General features: G+C 41.0%; 2 gene segments (V, D, J or C); both read left to right on the top strand.

Annotated features, from left to right (window-relative positions):
- The first annotated feature begins 5928 nt into the window (after positions 1 to 5928).
- LOC124401280 lies at positions 5929 to 6673 on the top strand. The segment is given in 2 exon segments: positions 5929 to 6117; positions 6213 to 6673. Coding segments are annotated over 2 exon segments (378 nt in total).
- A 6761-nt stretch (positions 6674 to 13434) lies between these two features.
- On the top strand, positions 13435 to 14373 carry LOC124400979. The segment is given in 2 exon segments: positions 13435 to 13614; positions 13713 to 14373. Coding segments are annotated over 2 exon segments (378 nt in total).
- The last annotated feature ends 3748 nt before the right edge of the window (positions 14374 to 18121 follow it).

Raw genomic sequence — 18121 nt, 5'->3', positions numbered from 1 at the left:
CCCTCCAGGAGAGGTCCGCTCCGCCTCAGGTTCTCCAGGGGATCTCCGCCGTACTCCAGGCCATCCAGGACGGCTCTGTCCTGCTACAGGACCTCCGGGAACTCTCCCTTCTGCTCCAGAATCTCCGGGATGACTCCGTTCCGCTCCAGGGTCCTGAGGTCCTTTCGCCGCAGAGAGTCCCCGACAGCTCGGTTCCGCCGCAGAGAGTCCCCGAGAGCTCGGTTCCGCCGCAGAGAGTCCCGAGCTCGGTTCCGCCGCAGAGAGTCCCGAGCTCGGTTCCGCCGCAGAGAGTCCCCGAGAGCTCGGTTCCGCCGCAGAGAGTCCCCGAGAGCTCGGTTCTGCCGCAGAGAGTCCCCGAGAGCTCGGTTCCGCCGCAGAGAGTCCCCGAGAGCTCGGTTCCGTGCCGAGGCTTCCAGGCGGCTCCCTCTCCGCTCCTAGGGCTCCAGGCGGCTCCCTCTCTGTTCGTAGGCCTCCAGGAGAGCTCCTCTTCGCTCCTAGGCCTCCAGGAGAGCTCCTCTTCGCTCCAGGTCCCGGTTGAGAGCTCGGCTTCGATCCAGGTCCCGGTTGAGAGCTCGGCTTCGATCCAGGTCCCTGATGAGAGCTCGGTTCCGATCCAGGTCCCTGATGAGAGCTCGGTTCCGATCCGGGTCCCTGATGAGAGCTCGGTTCCGCTCCCGATTCCCAAGGAAGGCTCGTTCCCGTCCCAGGACTCCCAGGAAAGCTCGGCTCCACTCCACGGTTTTAAGAAGAGCCCCAATGCATCCCCGAGCACACCTCTTCATCCAAGGGGACCCCGGAGCACACAGCTCACCTCCGAGACTGCAAAAGGGAGGTTGTCCCGTTGGCCCCGGGCTTCACCGAAAGCGACGGTTCGCCCCACAGTCTCCCTGAAGGCGACTCCACCTCTCAGAGCTCCGCTTCACCCAAGGGATCCCCAGAACTATCAACCCAGCTCCGAGACTGCGAAAGGGACGTCGAACCTCTGCCCCTGGCTCCATCCAAAGCACTCTTAGTCTCAGGATAATGACTGCCCCAGCACTCACCTCAGCTGAACTGAGAAGTCAAACCGCTGCCCCTGGCTTCATCCGCAGGCGGCGGCTCGCCCCACAGTCTCCCAAGAGGTGACTGCTCGCCCCACGAGCACTCAGGAGACCAAGTCATGTCACAGAGCTACTCCCTCGGTGACGGCTCACCTCGGGACCCCTCTCACGATGACATCCTGCCTCCAAGCTCCCGGGACGAAGACGGGTCGCTCCTGGGCTCCCTGGAGGGTGACATTGCACCGAAGAACCCTGCCGAGGTCATCGCTCGGTCTCTGTGTTCAGTCGGGGGCATTGCTCCGTCTCCGGTCGCCATCCGGAGGGTCCTTCAGCCGGTAAGCCTTGTTGAGTGCTCTGCCCTGCCTTTGGTAGTCACCAGGGTTGTCTCTCCACTCTAGGTCCCCGTGGGTGATGAGGCTCCGTTCCAGACCTTCCTGGGTGAGGTCGATCCGTTGCAGGCTTTCGGGGAGGACTCCGCCCAGCCTCATGTCATCGCCAGGACCGCCTCTCAGTGGAGGTCGCTCAGCGGCCAGTCTCTCCGCTGAGGGCGTGGCTCCGTTCTCGGTCTCCGCCTTAGGCGTCGCTCCACTTCCAGTCTCCATGGAGGGCGTCTCTCGGCCTCTGGACTCCATGAGGGGCGCTGCTGTGTTCCGATCGTTTGCTGGAAGCAGCGCTACACCTCCGGCCTCCGCCGACGTCGTCGCCCAGTCGCCAGTCACCGCTGAGGGCATCGCCCCGCGCCAGGTCTCCGCCGAGGGCAGCACTCCACCTCGCTCCGCTCCGGCTCTCCATAGGGGTCGTCGCTCCGCCTCCGGTCTGCGCCGAGGACTTCGCCCCGTTCCTGGCCGCCGCATGGGGTTGTGTTTCATTCCGGGGCCCCGCTAGGGTCGTTGTCCCGTTCCGGCTCTCCGCAGGGGTGGTCGCTTCGCCTCGTGCCCTTCCCTGCTGTTCCTGGCTCTGTGGCGGTTCCGGCGGGTCCCGCCGACCCTGGAGGACTGGAGGGGCCCTCCTCCGAGTGCCCGGGCCCACCGGGCAGTTGGCAGTTTGAGGGCGTCCAGTGCCGCCCCTTTGGGGGGAGGGTGGTGTCAGGAATCCACCTGCCACGCCTCCTTCAGAGGCTGCCTTTGCCTCTGCGTGCTCCCAAGCGTGCAGCGCAAATTATGCACAGCTGAAGAACATTATCCTCTCATGCCCTGCCTCCATATAAACCGCTCATTCACCCACACTCCCTGTCGGTTATTGTCATATATACTGAAATGGGACCAAAATGAACCATTTTACATTAAAATCGGATGAAAAAAATTGCTGGTTTTTTTTTTATATAGCACATTTCTCAAACCCAGTCTTTCTTTACATAAGAATAATAAACAATCTGTTACAAAAATAGAAAATGAAGAGAAGAGGGTGAAGTGTAGAGGGATGGAGCTATTCGATTACAATCAGCAGTTATATCGCTGAGTTAAGAGAATCCTGACTATAGATACTATAGACATTAAGTCTCGGTTGTTTTTTCACTGTTATTCTTAATGTAAAGCTGCTGTTTATTCAGTATCACCATCGTGCCATTTTAAAATGTAATTGGCTTCATGCTATTTAATCTTTTCTATTAAAAAATTATTCTTAAACATCTTTTTAAATAGCCTACATTTAAAATTTCGCTTCAGAGATCAGTGAGGTGTAAATGAGATTTACATGAACATGTCACCGGAATGTCATCCAAAAGATATGCAGAGGAATAAAATAATAAAGAAGTAGACCAAAGTATTTGGATAAGCAGCACATCATGGTGTATTTTATTCAAAAAGGTGTTTTACAGAAATTACTTAACAATTCTAGTTATAGGTGTTAAGATTTTACACTGTAACTGATACATTTCATTCTTGTCTTTCAAATAAATCATTCTGCATTTTACTCCTGATGTATTTGTGAGTGTATTCTCTTCTGTAGAACAGGAATCTTGCCTCGTAAGAGCTGTTTTGTGTTGTTTTTTGTAATTTTTATATTCTCAGTGTGTACAGTTTGTTCTGGGCTGTAAATCATCATAAGACAAAGTTTGTTTCTTTTCTCTCTAGATAAAGATCTACTAGGATTGTCGAATTTGTATAATTTTAGAATTAGGACCACAGTGTCAACCATGTAAAGTCCACATTATGAAGTCTAAATTGTTTCATGGACATCAATTGAATTACAAAGTTTTTAGAGAAGAGTCTAGTCTCTTTTTCTCCACTAGGGGGCAAAAGTGAGCATCAAACTCAGCACTATAAACACCACCACACTGAAACAGAACAATACAAATCCTCAGAATGGGACCCTGTAAATTAAAAATAATAATTAATACAAATTACTGACTGGCCATTTTTTGGAAGCTACATATGTTATGTTGTTTTTTCACTGTTATTCTTAATGTAAAGCTGCTGTTTATTCAGTATCACCATCGTGCCATTTTAAAATGTAATTGGCTTCATGCTATTTAATCTTCTTCTATTAAAAAATTATTCTAAAACATCTTTTTAAATAGCCTACATTTAAAATTTCGCTTTACAGAGATCAGTGAGGTGTAAATGAGATTTACATGAACATGTCACCGGAATGTCAACCAAAAGATATGCAGAGGAATAAAATAATAAAGAAGTAGACCAAAGTATTTGGATAAGCAGCACATCATGGTGTATTTTATTCAAAAGGTGTTTTACAGAAATTACTTAACAATTCTAGTTATAGGTGTTAAGATTTTACACTGTAACTGATACATTTCATTCTTGTCTTTCAAATAAATCATTCTGCATTTTACTCCTGATGTATTTGTGAGTGTATTCTCTTCTGTAGAACAGGAATCTTGCCTCGTAAGAGCTGTTTTGTGTTGTTTTTTGTACTTTTTATATTCTCAGTGTGTACAGTTTGTTCTGGGCTGTAAATCATCATAAGACAAAGTTTGTTTCTTTTCTCTCTAGATAAAGATCTACTAGGATTGTCGAATTTGTATAATTTTAGAATTAGGACCACAGTGTCAACCATGTAAAGTCCACATTATGAAGTCTAAATTGTTTCATGGACATCAATTGAATTACAAAGTTTTTAGAGAAGAGTCTAGTCTCTTTTTCTCCACTAGGGGCAAAAGTGAGCATCAAACTCAGCACTATAAACACCACCACACTGAAACAGAACAATACAAATCCTCAGAATGGGACCCTGTAAATTAAAAATAATAATTAATACAAATTACTGACTGGCCATTTTTTGGAAGCTACATATGTTATGTTGTTTTTTTTCATTGATTATTACAAATAACTGTGACACTGCGTGTTCTGACATTTAGACGGGGCTGGGGTATAATTATATACAAATGGTATCATCATGCTCTTTAACCTTGTGGTTGATTTTGAGGTTTAGATTATTCTTTTACTTGTAAGTGACAACATGTAAATTTTCATTTTGCAGAGAACCAAAAGTGGTAACAGAGGTGTAATTAAAATTTACATAAACATGACTGTGAATAGTTTCATTTCTCACAGAATAGAACAGAAACTTCACCAGATGTTCAACTTCCTTCAGTCAAACTCACTGAAGCACAACACACACACTGAATCTGCAGCTAATCCCACTCTCTCATCACACTGATCATCACTATTAACTCAATAAAAGAAACACACAACGTCCAAAACTCAGCTTTATTTCAGCAAAAACTACAGGAAGAGCAACAGCACAGTGAACAGAGTAAAGACAGAAATGCAGCGTTGTGTAGAATTGAAACTCTGTTGTAGATGATCAGAAGCAGCTCTATGTTAAACTCTAGCTTGGATCCACTCGCCTTAACACTGACTCTTTCTGAACGTGACTGGATGATCCACGTTGTTATGGGAGACCTTACAGATAAACTCCTCCCCCTTTTCCCAGAGGTCTTTGCTGAGGGTCAGGGTGCTGCTGAGGCTGTAACGGCCGTTCTTCTCTTCTTCTGCGCTGTTCAGAACGCCGGTCTTCACCTCTGAGCCGTCCACTGTCCAGCTCACCAGCGCCCCCTGTGGAGAGTAGCCAGACAGCAGGCAGAGCAGCGAGGACGATCCTCAGACAGCTGCAGAGGGACGGAGGAGCAGAGACACGGACGGCTTCACCATGAGACCCGCTGGAGAGGAGAAACACACATACATCATACACACATCAGAATTATTTGTGGAACTTTGTGGAACTGCCTGATTTTACAGAGTCATTAAGTCTAATAAAGTCTGACTTCATGACTGATTTTCATTGAGAACTTTATTATCTGACATCAGTTTCAGTGCAGAGACAAAACAAACATGTTCCACACCATCATTTATCTGGGAAACATCATTTTTCACAACAAGTCTTATTACTTTATAGTTCAAACCTTCAGCATGTGGAACTGCAGCAAATACAAATGGAGCAGATTCCAGAAAGATTCATTGTGTAACATAAACACACACAGCAGCTTTCATCTGGATTTAACATCAGCACAAAGGAACTCTATTTATGACATGTTTATTATAGAGTTAATGCATGTGGAATTTATAGCAAGTGTGGAATTCTTACATATTTAACATCATTATTGTAGATTTGTTGAATGTTCAGGAACATTTCTATGGGATCAGTTCTGATACTGAAATGTTTTCCTCATCACAGCATAATAATACACAATAAATATCAATCACACAATTATAAATATAAATCATTCCTTCAGGTGAAGTTTATTTATTCATGTAATTAATAATGAAATAAATGTCTTTTATATTAAAAAGAAGAAAACACACTTACTGTTCACCATGAGTTTGGAGCCTCCACCAAAAGTCCTCCACAGTGATACATTCTGAAACCGTCGTACAAAAACCTTCATCACACTGCAGTACACACACACACACACACACACACACACACACACACACACACACACACACACACACACACACACTTTGCATTAGCAGTCCATGCTTCAGTGCTCTGTGAGTGTTTATAGTCCTGTGACTTGAACACTTCATGACTGAGAGCTGCTGATCAGCAACTTCACCCACAGCAACCATGACTTTGATCAGCGTCTTCATCTGCACACTGGCCCTCTGGACTCAAGGTGAGAGTTTAACATCATCTCACAGCCTCACACACATTTCATACTAATTCTACACCACTTTACAGCATACAAACACAATCTATGTTTCTCTACAGGATCCAGAGGTCAGGTGACTGTGACTCAGACTCCTTCAGTGCAAACTGTTGTTCCAGGAAACACAGTCACCATCAACTGTAAAACCAGTAGCAGTGTGCATGGTGGTGATCGTCTCGCCTGGTACCTGCAGAAACCTGGAGAAGCTCCTAAACTCCTGATCTATTACGCTACAAGCTTATACACAGGCACTCCAGCTCGTTTCAGAGGCAGTGGATCGAATACTGACTTCACTCTGACCATCAGTGGAGTCCAGGCTGAAGATGCAGGAGATTACTACTGTCAGAGTTTACATGTGATCAGTAGTAACTATGTGTTCACACAGTGTTAGAGCATCGTACAAAAACCTCGGTCAGTGAGAGTGTACAGAGAAGCACTGCTGCAGCTGGGAGAGACTGCAGGTGCTGAGGGGGAGGATGTGATACACACAATCACACACACTGTGGATGAGAGAAAACACAACACACTAACACACTAATACACACATCTGTAACACATCTGTAACAGGAGTCCATCTTTTACATCTGTATATTTACAAACATTTCCTGATCTTTCTGATTTACTGCACAATAATTATCTTCATCCTATTTTACAGACTTATGGAAATATTTATTATATTTATATTTTGTTGAGTTTTTAGGGATTATTATCTACTTTATTATGTACTGGGATTATTATCTATTATTAAACACTATTGTAAAGTTCATATTTTACAACATCGATTCCAAAAAAGTTGGTCCACTGTGTAAAATATAAATAAAAACAGAATGCAATGATTTTTAAATCTCACAAACCGTATTTCATTCACAATAGAAAACATATCATGTTTAAACTGACAACATGTAGAATTTTAAGGAAAATAAGTCAATTTGAATTTGATGGCAGTGACACATCTTGAAAAAGTTGTCACAGGGCAACAAAATGCAGCAAATTAAATGGTTCTGATGAGGAAGAGCTGGAAGAACATTTTGCATCTAAAGAGGTTAATTGACAGCAAGATGATTGGGTATAAATTGTGTATCTTATAGAGGCAGAGTCTCTCAGAAGTAAAGATGGGCAGAGCTTCACCAATCTGTTAAAGATTGTGTCTACAAATTGTGGAACAATTTCAGAATAATGTTCCTCAACATAAAATTGCAAAGATTTTAAACATATAATTTACAGTACATAATATCATCAAATGTTTCTAAAAATCTGAAGAAATCTCTGTGTACAAGGGACAAGGACAAACATCTGTATTGTATGCGAGTGATCTTCTGGCCCTCAGGTGTCACTTTATTTAAAATAGTTATAATTCTGTAATGGAAATCACTGAATGGCTCATTAACACTTCCAGAAATCGTTATCTGTGAACACAGTTTGCCACGTCATCCACAAATGCAGGTTAAATCTTTATCATGCAAAGAAGAAGGCATGCGTGAACATGATCCAGAAATGACGCCATCTGTCGTAGCTACTTAAAACAAATGCAACCAAATTCAGCATCAAAGTAAAGACTCCAATCAGAAACACAAGACTAAGTGCAGAATCTCGTGTTGTCCAAAGTTACAGCACAAACACGCCTTTTATACTCTTTTCTTAATGTCTGGGTAACACCTCGATTTCTTATTTGTCATTGGTTACCACATCTTATTTTTTATTTGACAAAAGGCACATTATCTGCCACCATTATCTCCAAAATTTACAATGCTTCTCTCAGTATAATGATTTAATGTTGGCAAAATCCTTTCATAATTTTTTTAAATAATCACCATATGCAGCACATGGAAGTCCTTCCACCTGCACTGTCCAGAAACAAAATGTATAGACTCTGTAAACGGAAACTACTTATAAGACTATCAATGGAACTACTGACCTTAAATGAGACTTATGCTTTCGCTCATGCGTCCACGTTAAACACGTACTGTGGATACACTGAGTATACTTTCTTTGGTTATCCTGAGTGGTACAAATATTAAAAAGTAATTAATAAACAAAAAGAAATAATATACAATAAAAGAAATAACATTGTGAATGTGAAATGTGATACAATAATTAATAAGAATCAAATAAAAAATAAAAACAAACAAAAAGAAATAACAGATAATACTGAAATGTGCTACAAACAAATACCATACATCCTTTCTGGACCAAAGCTCATTAAAAATGTACTAAGACAAAGTGGAAAACTGTTCTGTCGTCAAACAAATCGAAATGTAAATTTCATTTGGAACCAGAGGTGCCGCATCCTCCGGACTAAAGAGGAGAGGAACAATGTGGCTTTTTATCAGCACTCAGTTTAAATGCCACATTTCTGATGGATGGGAGATCATTAGTGCCTGTGGAATGGGCAGCTTGTACATTTGGAAAGTGCTGAATGCTATAACCAGGTTTTAGAGAAATAGAAGAGTGCGGGTGATAAACTGGCCTCCATGCAGTCTGGACTTTTCACCAAGTGAGAAATCTTAAAAACAAAAACACGCAAATGAAGACCCAGGACTGCTGAGCCGCTAGAATCCAATATCAGCAACTGGTTTCCTTAGTTCCCAAAACGTTTAGAGACTTTTGTTTAAAGAAGACGGGACGGTACATCACAGTAAACACTGACCTGTCACAACTTTTTTTGAGACGTGTTGCAGCCATCAATTTCAAAATTTATTTATTTTTTCTTAAAATGGTACATTTCCACAGTTTAAACATTTAACCTTTTCTTTGTTCTGTTGTAAATATTTTTTTATTTTTTTGTTTTTATGATTTGCAAATCATTGCAATCTGTTTTTATGTCATCATTTTCCGGCCTCGCGACTTCCGGTTTCGCTTGGCACACTTCCGGTTTCGCTTGGCACACTTCCGGTTTCGCCGTGTGCTCTTCCGGGTCGGCGCCATCTTGCCATTTTCCCCGTGCCACCCATTATTTAAGGACACAAAGGAAAAATACTCGGGGGCAGATTATTTTACTGGTTTCCTAAAGCCCTGAGATTATTCTTGCAACCTGCCTGTTCTGGTTCCTTAATCCTGATTCTGATACTGATTCTGACCCCTGTTCCGCTCTGCTCTTTAGGTTCTTGTTTTTGGTTTGTGTTTTTGCTCTGCCCCATAATGCTCAGTTTTTTCTGGTTCTTGGATTTCAGTGCCTGAATTTTGGTCTGTTTTTGAACTGTGCTTTTCCTCCTGCCTCTTTTTTCATTAGAACTGTTTTTACCTTGTTCCTGTTTAGTCCTGCATTTGGGTCCTTCCAGTCACGCTTTCTGACAGTATATCTGTCCCTGTTTCTGTCTCTGTCCCTAACCGTGTTTCTGACAGTATATCTGTCCCTGTTTCTGTCTCTGTCCCTACCCGTGTTTCTGACAGTATATCTGTCCCTGTTTCTGTCTCTGTCCCTACCCGTTTTTCTGACATTATATCTGTCCCTGTTTCTGTTCTGACAGTTTACATTTACATTTGCAGCACTTAACAGATGCCCATGTCCACAAAGATGTAAAAAAGTGCTCTAGCAATGAATAAATCTACACTGGTACTTTAGATTACAAACCTTATATGAATCAGACGATAAATCTTGATTTTACAAAGCAAAATCAAAATGTTCAAAGGAAAACCGTTCAGCAGAGATTTGCAGTAGTCCAGTCTCGAAATGACAAAAGGCTGAACAAGCACCTGGGCAGCCTGTGTGGACAGAAATGATTTGGAACATGGAGGTTTTTCTGAGAGAGATAGACAAACAATTGGTTTTAGAACCAGAGATTTAGAAAGAAATTAGAGAAGTGATACCGGTCTGTAGTTGTTGATGTCTGATCGATCTGGAGTTGGTTTCTTCAAAATGGGAATGACCCTTGCTTGCTTGAAGGTAGTTGGCACATGGCCAGAAGTTAAGGAATTATTAATTATTGGGGAGATGAAGGGCAAGAGATCTTGTGAGATGGTCTGAAGCAGTATATCTGGCCCTGTTTCTGTCCCTGTCTCTACCCGTATTTCTGACAGTATATCTGTCTCTGTCCCTAACTGTGTTTCTGACAGTATATCTGTCTCTGTCCCTACTCGTATTTCTGACAGTATATCTGTCTCTCTCCCTAACTGTGTTTCTGACAGTATATCTCGAATTGTTTCTGTCCCTGTCTGTAACCGTGTTTCTGAAGTATATCTGGCCCTGTTTCTATCCCTGTCCCTACTTGTGTTTCTGACAGTATATCTGTCTCTGTCCCTAACCATGTTTCTGACAGTATATCTGTCTCTGTTCCTACCTGTGTTTCTGACAGTATATATTTGTCCCTGTCCCTACCTGTGTTTCCGAAGTATATCTGGCCCTCTTTTTGTCCCTGTCCCTAAACATGTTTCTGACAGTATATATGTCTCTGTCCCTACACGTGCTTCTGACAGTATATCTGGCTCTGCATTGTGTCCCTGACATTTTATGTACATTTTACACAGTGTCCAAGCTATTTTGTAATTAGGGTTGTGTTATAAAAACATAATATAAATTAAATAGAGCCACATTATAAAGCTGAGATTGATATTTAACTAAATCGTGTTGTTATTAATTATTATACCATTAGATTATGATTCATTCAGTTTAATTCTTAGATTAATTTAAAGCACAGAATTAATAAAAGTGTGAAAGAATACATTTATAGGTTAATTTAACAAACTCAGTTTCTAAAAGGTGTCAAATGTAAAAATAATCACATACTTTAATAAATATATAAATAAATGTAATACAGTGCCCTTGGCAAATATAAAACACTCATGTAAAACAGACAGGAACACGTAATAAGGTAGGGCAAATAAAAGTGCAGATTTGGTTAAACTAAGTAAAGAGAACAATAAATATGTGAGGAACGATAATGGTACACTCATTACATACTGTATGTCACTGTCAGGGGACAGCCTGCCACGCCATCCCTAAGCTCCACACACACACACACACACACACACACACACACACACACACACACACGTAGTCTGTCCCCATCATACTAAATACCAGCACCTGTGGCTCATTAACCGCAGCCCTACATAAACCCCTCGCCTTCTCTCATTCACCGTCAGTTCTACTAACTCACTTAGATGAACACAATTGACCCAGCATACAACGCTCTACGTTCCATTGGACACTGCCGCAGTCTCCATACATCCAGAGACCGCTCTGTTCTTCCTCTACGAAGAACTCTTTGCTTTTCGTTCAGCTTTTCAGTTTATTTCTTTTCGTATCGCTTCTTCATTAAACCCTGTTTTCTCTCTAACCCCAGGTTTTTGCTTCAGTCATGCCGCAACCGTGACAGTCACTCCTATGAAAGGGACGTCACAGAAGGGAAACATTTACTTCAGAAGGATGAACTCAGTAACTCAGAATGGGAAGTAGGAGCTCAGTGGGAAAACACTGAGTTACTGATCACAATGTCAGGGGTTCAGACTCTAGCATCTCAAGGCTACCAGTCTTGTGACCTCGTACATGATTTAGTCAATATCACTTATTTTCAATAAATCTGAACTTTTCTTTGGACTCGATTATGGTTTGCTCAATTTCCTGTCTTTTTTTGCTCATGTTCCTTTTTTTTAATAAAATCCACATTATTATTAAAAAAAACTGTTTCATTAACAATAATTAAATTGCAAATTATTTTGAGGGAATGTATTATGTATTTTTCAAACCAGGTACCGTTTGTTATCATCATGCACTTTAACCTTGTGGTTGATTTTGAGGCTTTAGATTATTCTTTTACTCGTAAATGGACTACATTTAAATTCTCATTTTGCAGAGAACCAGAAGTGGTAACAGAGGTGTAATTAATATTTACATAAACATGACTGTGAATAGTTTCATTTCTCCCAGAATAGAACAGAAACTTCACCAGATGTTCAACTTCCTTCAGTCAAACTCACTGAAGCACAACACACACACTGAATCTGCAGCTAATCCCACTCTCTCATCACACTGATCATCACTATTAACTCCAATAAAAGAAACACACAACGTCCAAAACTCAGCTTTATTTCAGCAAAAACTACAGGAAGAGCAACAGGACAGTGAACAGAGTAAAGACAGAAATGCAGCGTTGTGTAGAATTGAAACTCTATTGTAGATGATCAGAAGCAGCTCTATGTTAAACTCTAGCTTGGATCTATTCGCCTTAACACTGACTCTTGCTGAACGTGACTGGATGATCCACGTTGTTATGGGAGACCTTACAGATAAACTCCTCCCCCTTTTCCCAGAGGTCTTTGCTGAGGGTCAGGGTGCTGCTGAGGCTGTAATGGCCGTTTTTCTCTTCTTCTGCGCTGTTCAGAACGCCGGTCTTCACCACTGAGCCGTCCACCGTCCAGCTCACCAGCGCCCCCTGTGGAGAGTAGCCAGACAGCAGGCAGAGCAGCGAGGACGATCCCTCAGACAGCTGCAGAGGGGACGGAGGGAGCAGAGACACGGACGGCTTCACCACGAGACCCGCTGGAGAGGAGAAACACACACACATCATACACACATCAGAACTATTTGTGGAACTTTGTGGAACTTACTGATCTTACAGAGTCATTAAGTCTAATAAAGTCTGACTTCATGGCTGATTTTCATTGAGAACTTTATTATCTGACATCAGTTTCAGTGCAGAGACAAAACAAACATGTTCCACACCATCATTTATCTGGGAAACATCATTTTTCACAACAAGTCTTATTACTTTATATTTCAAACCTTCAGCATGTGGAACTGCAGCAAATACAAATGGAGCAGATTCCAGAAAGATTCATTGTGTAACACAAACACACACAGCAGCTTTCATCTGGATTTAACATCAGCACAAAGGAACTCTATTTATGACATGTTTATTATAGAGTTATTGCATGTGGAATTTATAGCAAGTGTGGAATTCTTACATATTTAACATCATCATTGTAGATTTGTTGAATGTTCAGGAACATTTCTATGGGATCAGTTCTGATACTGAAATGTTTTCCTCATCACAGCATAATAATACACAATAAATATCAATCACACAATTATAAATATAAATCATTCCTTCAGGTGAAGTTTATTTATTCATGTAATTAATAATGAAATAAATGTCTTTTATATTAAAAAGAAGAAAACACACTTACTGTTAACTATGAGTTTGGAGCCTCCACCAAAAGTGTACCACAGTGATACATTCTAATGAAACCATCGTACAAAAACCTCCATCACACTGCAGTACACACACACACACACACACACACACACACACACACACACACACACACACACACACACACACACACACACACACACACACACACACACACTTTGCATTAGCAGTCCATGCTTCAGTGCTCTGTGAGTGTTTATAGTCCTGTGACTTGAACACTTCATGACTGAGAGCTGCTGATCAGCAACTTCACCCACAGCAACCATGACTTTGATCAGCGTCTTCATCTGCACACTGGCCCTCTGGACTCAAGGTGAGAGTTTAACATCAACTCACAGCCTCACACACTTCATTTCATACTAATTCTACACCACTTTACAGCATACAAACACAATCTATGTTTCTCTACAGGATCCAGAGGTCAGGTGACTGTGACTCAGACTCCTTCAGTGCAAACTGTTGTTCCAGGAAACACAGTCACCATCAACTGTAAAACCAGTAGCATTGTGCATGGTGGTAGCTACCTGCACTGGTACCTGCAGAAACCTGGAGAAGCTCCTAAACTCCTGATCTATGACGCTACAAGCTTATACACAGGAACTCCAGCTCGTTTCAGAGGCAGTGGATCGAATACTGACTTCACTCTGACCATCAGTGGAGTCCAGACTGAAGATGCAGGAGATTACTACTGTCAGAGTGTTCATGTGATCAGTGGTAGTGTTGTGTTCACACAGTGTTAGAGCATCGTACAAAAACCTCGGTCAGTGAGAGTGTACAGAGAAGCACTGCTGCAGCTGGGAGAGACTGCAGGTGCTGAGGGGGAGGATGTGATACACACAATCACACACACTGTGGATGAGAGAAAACACAACACACTAACACACTAATACACACATCTGTAACACATCTGTAACAGGAGTCCATCTTTCACATCTGTAGATTTACAAACATTTCCTGATCTTTCTGATTTACTGCACAATAATTATCTTCATCCCATTTTACAGACTTATGGAAATATTTATTATATTTATATTTTGTTGAGTTTTTAGGGATTATTATCTACTTTATTATGTACTGGGATTATTATCTATTATTAAACACTATTGTAAAGTTAATATTTTACAACCTGAATTTCAAAAAGTTGGGCCACTGTGTAAAATATAAATAAAAACAGAATGCAATGATTTTTAAATCTCACAAACCTACATTTCATTCACAATAGAACACATATCATGTGTAAACTGACTACATGTAGAATTCTAAGGAAAATAAGTCAATTTGAATTTGATGGCAGTGACACATCTTGAAAAAGTTGTGACATGGCAACAAAATGCAGCAAATTAAATGGTTCTGAAGAGGAAGAGCTGGAAGAACATTTTGGATCTAATGAGGTTAACTGACAGCAAGATGATTGGGTATAAATTGTGTATCTTATAGAGGCAGAGTTTCTCAGAAGTAAAGATGGGCAGAGCTTCACCAATCTGTTCACCAATTGTGCAACAATTTCACAATAATGTTCCTCAACATAAAATTTTATATTTTTATAATTTTAAATTTTAAATATATAATTTACAGTACATAATATCATCAAACGTTTCTAAAAATCTGGAGAAATCTCTGTGTACAAGGGACAAGGACAAACATCTGTATTGTATGCGAGTGATCTTCTGGCCCTCAGGTGTCACTTTATTTAAAATAATTATAATTCTGTAATGGAATTCACTGAATGGCTCATTAACACTTCCAGAAATCGTTATCTGTGAACACAGTTTGCCACGTCATCCATAAATGCAGGTTAAATCTCTATCATGCAGAAGAAGGCATGCGTGAACATGATCCAGAAATGATGCCATCTGTCGTAGCTACTTGAAACAAACGCAAACAAATTCAGCAGCAAGTAAAGACTCCATTTAGAAACACAAGACTAAGTGCAGAAACTCGTGTTGTAATGTCAAATCTTCAGGCGTTATTCCTGCAGAAACAAAGTCAGATGTTCCATAGAAGTTTCCAAAGTTACAGCACAAACACAGCCTTTTATACTCTTTTCTTAGTGTCTGGGTAACACCTCGATTTCTTATTTGTCATTGGTTACCGTATCTTATTTTTTATTTGACAACAGGCACATTATCTGCCAGCATTATCTCCAAAATTTACAATGCTACTCTCAGTATAATGATTTAATGTTGGCAAAATCCTTTCTTCTTCATTTTTTTAAATAGTCAGCATATGCAGCACATCGAAGTCCTTTTACCTGCAAAACGTGTAGACTCTGTAAACGGAACCTACTTATAAGACTATCAATGGAACTACTGACCTTGAATGAGACTTATGCTTTTACTCATGCGCACACGTTAAACACGTACTGTGGATACACTGAGTACACTTTCTTTGGTTATACTGAGTGGTACAAATATTAAAAAGTAATTAATAAACAAAAAGAAATAATATATAAAAAAGAAATAACATTGTGAATGTGAAATGTGATACGATAATTAATACGAATCAAATAAAAAATAAAAACAAAAAGAAATAACAGAAAATATTGAAATGTGCTACAAACAAATACCATACATCCTTTCTGGGCCAAAGCTCATTAAAAATGTACTAAGACAAAGTGGAAAACTGTTCTGTCGTCAAACAAATTGAAATGTAATTTTCATTTGGAACCAGAGGTGCCGCCTCCTCCTGACTAAAGAGGAGAGGAACAATGTGGCTTGTTATCAGTACTCAGTTCAAATGCTGCATTTCTGATGGATGGGAGATCATTAGTGCCTGTGGAATGAGCAGCTTGTACATTTGGAAAGTGCTGAATGCTATAACCAGGTTTTAAACATCGTTTTTTGCATATTTTGCATATTTATTTTGCCTATTTTGCAACTTGCATTTTTGTGCAGGACAATGCTAACTGCATACTGCGTATATTAAAATCGAAATAGAAAAGTGAAATAGAAGAGTGCGGGTGATAAACTGGCCTCCCTGCAGTCTAGACTTTTCACCAAGTGAGAAATCTTAAAAACAAAAAACACGCCAATGAAGACGCAGGACTGCTGAGCCGCTAGAATCCAATATCAGACCAGAATGAGTGATACAGCTGTCAATTTCAAAATATTTTTTTTTCCTAAAATTTTACATTTCCACATTTTAAACATTCAATGTTGTCTTTGTTGTATTGTAAATAAAAAATAAGTTTTTTTTTTAATTTACAAATCATTGCAATCTGCATTTGTCACAATTTTCCGGTCCCACGGCACTGACTTTCCGGTTTCGCGGTGCGCGCTTCCGGTCTGCAGCCATCTTGCCATTTTTCGGACCACTCTTTATTTATGGACACAAAGGACAAATACTCGGGCCAGATTATTTTACCGGCTCCCTAAAGCCCTGAGATTATTCTTGTCACCTGCCTGTTCTGGTTCCTTGATACTGATCCTGATTCTGATCCTGATCCTGACCCCTGTTCTGATTCTGACCCCTGTTCCGCTCTGCTCTTTAGGTTCTTGTTTGAACTCTGGACTGTTTTTGGTTTGTGTTTTTGCTCTGCCCCATAATGCTCAGTTTTTCCCGACTCTTGGATTTCAGTGCCTGAATTTTTGTTTGTTTTTGAACTGTGTTTTTCCTCCTGCCTCTTTTTTCATTAAAACTGTTTTCACCTTGTCCTGCATTTGGGTCCTTCCAGTCACGCTTTCTGACAGTATATCTGTCCGTGTTTCTGTCCCTGTCCCTACCCGTGTTTCTGTCAGTATCTCTGTCCCTGTTTCTGTCTCTGACATTTGATGTAGATTTTCACAGTGTCAGACAGGAAACATTTACATTGTTACATTGTTTGCTCATGTTCCTGTCTTTTTTGCTCATGTAAAAATTTTTATGAAGTCCACATTATAAATAAAAAACTGTTTCATGGACATTAATAAAAATATGAATTATTTTGGAGGAATGTATTATGTATTTTTTAAACCAGGTACCGTTTGTTATCATCATGCTCTTTAACCTTGTGGTTGTTTTTGAGGCTTTAGATTATTATTTTACTTGTAAATGACCTACATTTAAATTCTCATTTTGCAGAGAACCAGAAGTGGTAACAGAGGTGTAATTAATATTTACATGAACATGACTGTGAATAGTTTCATTTCTCCCAGAATAGAACAGAAACTTCACCAGATGTTCAACTTCCTTCAGTCAAACTCACTGAAGCACAACACACACACTGAATCTGCAGCTAATCCCACTCTCTCATCACACTGATCATCACTATTAACTCCAATAAAAGAAACACACAACGTCCAAAACTCAGCTTTATTTCAGCAAAAACTACAGGAAGAGCAACAGGACAGTGAACAGAGTAAAGACAGAAATGCAGCGTTGTGTAGAATTGAAACTCTATTGTAGATGGATCAGAAGCAGCTCTATGTTAAACTCTAGCTTGGATCTATTCGACTTCACACTGACTCTTTCTGAACGTGACTGGATGATCCACGTTGTTATGGGAGACCTTACAGATAAACTCCTCCCCCTTTTCCCAGAGGTCTTTGCTGAGGGTCAGGGTGCTGCTGAGGCTGTAACGGCCGTTCTTCTCTTCTTCTGCGCTGTTCAGAACACCGGTCTTCACCACTGAGCCGTCCACTGTCCAGCTCACCAGCGCCCCCTGTGGAGAGTAGCCAGACAGCAGGCAGAGCAGCGAGGACGATCCCTCAGACAGCTGCAGAGGGGACGGAGGGAGCAGAGACACGGTGGGAGCAGCTGGAGAGGAGAAACACAAACATGTTCAGAAAGGTTTTATACGTTTAGACAGTGAGAAAAGCTTTTAGAGGGGAATTAAGTTTTAA

The sequence above is a fragment of the Silurus meridionalis genome, chromosome 18 (assembly GCF_014805685.1).
Source record: "Silurus meridionalis isolate SWU-2019-XX chromosome 18, ASM1480568v1, whole genome shotgun sequence".
NCBI classification, from domain to species: Eukaryota; Metazoa; Chordata; class Actinopteri; order Siluriformes; family Siluridae; genus Silurus; species Silurus meridionalis.
This window is presented reverse-complemented; position numbering and strand designations above follow the sequence as displayed.